Below are 6,373 nucleotides of genomic sequence, written 5' to 3'. Positions count from 1 at the left end.
ATAAGCTAACATATATATATATGGTGATATATATAAGCTAACATATACATATATATATGTAGTGTGTGTATGTATATATAATGATATATAACATGTATGTATGTGTGTATATATATATATACATGTAGTTTGTGTGTATGTGTATATATAGTGATATGCATAAGATAACATATGTGTGTATGTATATATATGTATGTAGTATATGTGTGTGTGTGTGTGTGTGTGTATATATATATATATATATGTATATATATATATGCCAGATTCTGAGAGGGGAAATACCAAATTTTCTCTTATATATAAACTCTAGATTTGTGTGTGTGTTTGTTCGTGTGTGTGTGTGTGTGTATGTGTGTGTGTGTGTTTGTGTGCATACGTGCCATGAACATAGAAACGGGGCCATGATAGAGGAAGGAATTTGTCCTGAGTTTTCTCAAAATGGGCTTTGAGCTTTGACTCTTGGTAGCTGCATGTAGATCATCCCTTGTTGTACACATAATGGCCCCTGTGCTTCACCTCAGCTTACTCTTTCAAGGCCCCTGCCCTGCATTCAGTATTCCCTTAGGCTAAACTGAATTATGGGCAGATTTAGTCACAGATGGAATTGCCCAGTGTCTGTCAAAGGTAATTACAAGCTTACCAACAAACTATTTAAAAAAGTCATCTCCTAGGTGACATTTCCATCTTATTTCTGTGAAGTGATGAGAGTCTAAGTCAATTATGAATGTTTATAATACTCTCTGTCATATAGAGTTCTCCATGGACTTGTCAGCCTTTATTAGGTCTTTGACATAATCCGACTATACTGTGATTTTTTTTTTCTCCACTAACACTCAGTGGCATAGTTTTGTACGGGAGCCACTAGCCTTTTATGCTTTTCTTTTACAAAGCAATGAAATTCAGGCCCTGTGCATTCCAGACAAGGGCCCTGCCACTGAGATATACACCCAGCCCAAGAAGTCAATAGTTCTGCTTTGTCTTGTATTCAGTGTTGCTACTAAGCTTTATTGCTCTAAGTTAGAGAGCCCTCTCCTGAATGAGTCAATTGTGACTAACCTCAGCAAATACCACTGTCACTGTCAACTGAAAAGTGGTTGAACAAGTTGCCGAGAATCAATGGAATGTAATAGTCCTTTATGGAACATGAACTAATAAAGAGTTCTAGCGATTTCAGGTGATATGTAAAGATGACTGTCCGTCCAGTAGCTTATCACATGAGAAAGGATGAGAAGTTAGCTTTCTCCTTCCTTTGTCTAGTAGGACAGAGTAGCCCTGCCTTGATGTGGTCACAGTTGGTGGTCTAGATACAGCTCTGATGGATCTGAAATCTAGTATTGACACTGTACCTGGCTTATATTCCTACAGTGAGAAGCAAAACTGTCCAATAGCTCTTTCTTCTAACCATCTGTGAAGAATTTTAATTTCTATTGATAAGCACATTTTCCCTTGCTAGGACATTCTCCACCGATACAGATGGTCACAGTGGTTACCATTTGCAGAGGTCCTGCTTTGTGCCTCCCTCTCAGAGGATGCATTTCGTCAGGTTCTTACAGCCAGCCTTAGAAAGAGGCACAATGCCCATTATGCAGACAGCGTTGCCACAAGTTCACATAAGTGATTTGCTCAGCTAAGCACAAAAATAGATGGGCAAAGCTTTGAGTCACCCACTTCTGCTTTGCTTGGTTGCTTGGTTCCTTCAGTTCTCTCTCCCACTTCAGATTGCAGGTTCCTACTTACCCTGTTTCCAGAGATAGGTTATCTGAGCACATGGGCTCCAGAACTAGATAGCAAAGTATGTTAAGCCACTTGTATACGTCTGTGCATTTACCACAGTATGTTTTAGAATCCAAGTGAGCTCTCGGCGGGGGGGGGGATGTGTGGACCGGAGACATAATGGAGGAGATGATACAGAAATAATGAGTCCTGACAGTCTTGATTCCAGCGGGAAAACACAAAGGGCACGCTTGCTGATCTCCAGATGGTAACAGTCTCAGAACTTTATGTTGACTCTGATTTTTTGCGCGTATACCTTTCAGGAATGTGACCCATTACCATATATTAGTATGCCAAAGATAAAAATCGGTTTGTGCAATATTTAGCAAGGGATTCATCATTTACTAAGCTAGGTATCATATCCAAGACCGCAGTTGAATAGGTATGTCCATAAACTTGCATTGAATAGAACAGTAGCTCTCAACCTGTGGTTTGACACCCCTTTCTGGGTCGAACAACCCTTTCTCAGGGGTCTCCTAAGACCATCAGAAACCACATTACAATTCATTAACAGTAGGAAAATGACAGTTATGAGGTAGCAATGAAAATAATTTTATGATAGGGATTGGTTCATCACATATGAGGAATTGTATTAAAGGGTCATTAGGAAGATTGAGAACCACTGGGATAGAGGCACTTGTCTGTAGCATCCCTCCCATTCAGAACTCACTTTAATAGTTGGTCAAGCTCAGCATCATTTCTCATGTGCCTTGCCTCTCTGTCTAGCCAGCTTACATCACTGTACAGTAATCTTACTTCCGCATGGCTTCTGCTTCTACCTCCATTTGCTTCAGAGTTTTTTCTCATGCACTCAGCTTTGTTATTTTCTGATGGCTTCCATGGTCTCCTTGCTTTAAAAGGATAGCTTTGTTTACCTGCTGTGACTTTTTGTATTGAGTGAAAATGACACGCAAAATACAGCACTGGCCTGTGTGGGAAGTCATGTGCTGGGGCACTTTTCTTCCTTCCTTCCTTCCTTCCTTCCTTCCTTCCTTCCTTCCTTCTTTCTTTCTTTCTTTCTTTCTTTCTTTCTTTTTCTTGGTTTTTCTTTTCGAGACAGTGTATCTCTGTGTAGCCCTGGCTGTCCTGGAACTCACTCTGTAGACCAGGCTGGCCTCGAACTCAGAAATCCGCCTGTCTCTGCCTCTCAAGTGCTGGGATTAAAGGCGTGCGCCACCACTGCCCAGCTGGGACACTTTTCTAAGGAGATGATGGCTTTGCCTGTCACAGCATAGTTGCTTTGTCCTCTCAAACTCAAAGTGGTGCGGAGATTTAATTTTATCTTTAGATCATTGTTTAGAAATTTGCTTTCTGCATGTTGTTTTCCCATTCCAGCTCATTCTTCTTAGGCTGAATTGTGACTGTGTTGTTTTATTTAAAGTGATGAATGGACCCACTAATCAGTGACTACATTACTGTCCTTAATAGAAACTCTAAACACCCTTCCTTTTGGAAGCTTCCATTGACTTTACCAATATTAATTTCCCTTCCTCCCTCCCTCCCTCCCTTCCTTCCTTCCTTCCTCCCTCCCTCCCTCCCTCCCTCCCTCCCTCCTTCCCTCCCTTTCTTCCTTCCTTCTTTTTTCTCCTTCCTTTTTTCCTTCTTACCTTTGTCCTTCCCTCCTCTTTCCTTCTTTCCTTCCTCCCTCCCTTCCTCCCTCTCTCCTTTTTTCATTCCTCCCTCCCTTCCTCTCTCCTTCCTTCCTTTCTTTCTTCCTTCTTACCCTCATCTACCTACTTTCCTTTCTCTCTCTCTTTCTCTCTCCCTTTCTTTCTTTCTTTCTTTCTTTCTTTCTTTCTTTCTTCCCTCTCTCCTTCTCCCTCCCTCCCCTCCTTCCTCTCTCTTGTTTTTCTCTCTTTTCTTTTCTTTCTTTCTTCTTTCCTTCTTTCTTCTGTTGCTTTTTCACTGCCTTCCAACCCAGTGTCCCAGGTATCCCTCTGTTTTGCACATCCTTGGTGGCCTCAATGACTCTCTCATGGCCCTTCACTCTCCTGACTTGTAGCTCTGGATGTAGAACTCTTCTTGAATGTTTACTTTTCCATTCAAACCTAAAAATACCTAAATTTTGTCCCACCCATTTTACCCCTAGGATCCCCAGTCACACCAGTCCATCCTACCCCATATTTCCATGAAAGGTACCCTCGGCCCCATGCAGAGTGAAGATCTCTTAGCTTTCAGATTTCTTGCTTCAGGAAATACACAGTCAATGTTCTTCCTTCTTCATTCCTTCCATCTAGTATGCTCATTCCATCCAAGGCTTGCCCTTTCCTGTATTGGGTCTGCACTGGTGAATGACTACCAGACTTCCAAGTTTCCTCAGTAGAGTGCTGCTGGTACCTGTCCAGAATGTAGCTTTTTATATATGACATTGACTATCAGTTTCCTCAGGGACTCCTGGGTAATGAGTGTCTAGACTCTATCATGCCAGACAGAGTCCTGGAGAGTCTAGATAATGCCCTCATGGACTTTATCTACAGTACCCTCCCACAGGTCTCAGTTTGCCTACGTCAAGATGCCACCACCAGAGACAAAGCACTGAATCTCCCTGTGATAGTTCATAGACTTTGCCACCTTTACTTATTCATTTTTTTGCATATGATTTATATTAGTCTTCTTTCCAGGAATCTCTTTAATGTCTACCCAAGGCAGCCTATGAAGAAGACTCTTTGTGGTTTGTGGTTTTCAACAGCCATGGGCAGGTGGCCTGTGGCAGAGTAAAATCACTTACCTCATGGCTGGAAAGTTTAAGTAAAAAGAAAAAAGGAAAAGAAAAAAAAATCATGGTTCTAGAATCCTCTTTGAGGTTGTCTCTACCACAACTTGGAACATCCCCCTAGGCACCATTTTAAAAGTTTTGACTACCTTCAAATAGCCACAGACTTTCTACACAGGGATCTGTGTCAGCATTCCACGTGCAAGCCAAAGTAATGTCTACCTGCCTAGAGTACATCTGTATATTCATTTATACTTTCCTTGGCCATTTTTCAATGCCCAGCTCAACGCCAGCCTTTTCTACAACTCTCACACAATCACCTGACTTTAAATAATCACACTTGTCTATGCAGATCTATTGCTAGACTGACAGCAATTTATTATCTAAACCAGGACATTAATAGTAAAAGGGTGTGCCACTGTTAACAATGGCAGGACAACAGAAGGGACCAGGCAAACCCTAGATAACCTGAAGCAAGGGTTACATAATCTAGCATGTGTGTTTTGCTTGACATTGCATTTATTACAGTTTAGCACATGTCATTGACTACTGCCTGCTGCTGAGTACTCTGTGTAGCTTGACTCTTCATCAGTTGGAGCATCTAGGCAGTTATGTTTCTTCTTCTTTGTAATATTGGAACGTAACATTTTTGCCAGATAGTTTAGCATTTCTTATTGGTTATTTTGTTTATTTACATGTCACATGTTATCCCCCTTCCTGGTTTCCTCTCTATAAACCCCCCATCCCACCCCCTCCCCTCTGTCTCCACGAGGGTGCTCACCCACCCACCCACTCCTGCCCCACCACCCTAGCATTCCCCTACACTGGGGCATCAAGCCTTCATAGGACCAAGGGCCTCCCCTCCCTTTGATGCCTGACAAGGCCATCCTTTGCTACATATGCCGCTGGAGCCGTGGGTCCCTACATATTCTTTTGTTGGTGGTATAGTCCCTGGGAGCTCTGGGGGTCTTGTTCATTGATATTATTGTTCTTCCTATGGGGTTGCAAACCCTTTCAGCTCCTTCAGTCCTTTTCCTAACTCCTCCATTGGGGTCCCTGTGCTCAGTTCAATGGTTGGCAGCAAGCATCCCCATCTGTATCAGTAAGATTCTGGCCAAGCTTCTCAGGAGACATCCATACCAGGCTCCTGTCAGCAAGCACTTCTTGGCATCAGAATAGTGTCTGGATTTAATGTCTGTAGATGGGATGTATCTCCAGGTGGGGGAGTCTCTGGATGGCCTTTCCTTCAGTCTCTGCTCCACTCTTTGTCCCTGTATTTCCTTTAGACAGGAGCAATTCTGGGTTAAATTTTTGAGAAGATTGTGGTCCCATCCCTCAGCCTGGGACCATGCCTAACCTCTGGATTATAGTTTGGTATTATAGGAAGCAAATCAGGTGTGTTAGAATGCTAGCAGAAGCTATTCTTTAGGAGCATTTGTTTGGTCTTAAAGTCAGAAGGATTATGCTAGAGAGCTGTCACATCTGACTTTACTCTTTAATTTAGCTCATTGACATGTGCATGCAGAACTGTGGTCCAAGTTTCCAATCTCTGATTGTGAAGAAGGAGTTCACTAAAGATATTCTAGTTAAGCTGCTGAATCCCAGATACACCTTACCGTTGGAGACTCAGAACAGAATCTTGAGTTTCATTAAGGTAAGTCTATTGTCTTATGTCAAGGGAGGGTAAATTTCTAAGTATAGAGAGATAATGGTGTAATTCTGGTTGTTGTAATGATCCTTTATTTACCTAGGATTAATGCATAAAGCACTTTTCCTTCCCTTCCCTTCCCTTCCCTTCCCTTCCCTTCCCTTCCCTTCCCTTCCCTTCTCTTCTCTTTTCCCCTCCCCTCCCCTCCCCTCTCATCCCTTACCCTCCCCTCCCCTGCT

The 6,373-nt window shown here is 42.5% G+C and overlaps 1 protein-coding gene across 1 annotated transcript in view; it reads left to right on the top strand.

Annotated features, from left to right (window-relative positions):
- Tom1l1 (target of myb1 like 1 membrane trafficking protein) overlaps positions 1–6,373 on the top strand; it is a 43,869-nt gene that overhangs the window by 8,353 nt on the left and 29,143 nt on the right. The window contains exon 4 of the mRNA XM_028772419.1: positions 5,991–6,140. Within this exon, the coding sequence (XP_028628252.1) occupies positions 5,991–6,140 (150 nt within the window). The remainder of the gene's footprint in view (positions 1–5,990; positions 6,141–6,373) is intronic.

This window comes from Grammomys surdaster, unplaced genomic scaffold, assembly GCF_004785775.1.
Source record: "Grammomys surdaster isolate TR1022 unplaced genomic scaffold, NIH_TR_1.0 213, whole genome shotgun sequence".
Taxonomy (NCBI): domain Eukaryota; kingdom Metazoa; phylum Chordata; class Mammalia; order Rodentia; family Muridae; genus Grammomys; species Grammomys surdaster.
The sequence above is the reverse complement of the archived record's forward strand: the minus strand, read 5'-3'. Positions and strand labels throughout refer to the sequence as shown.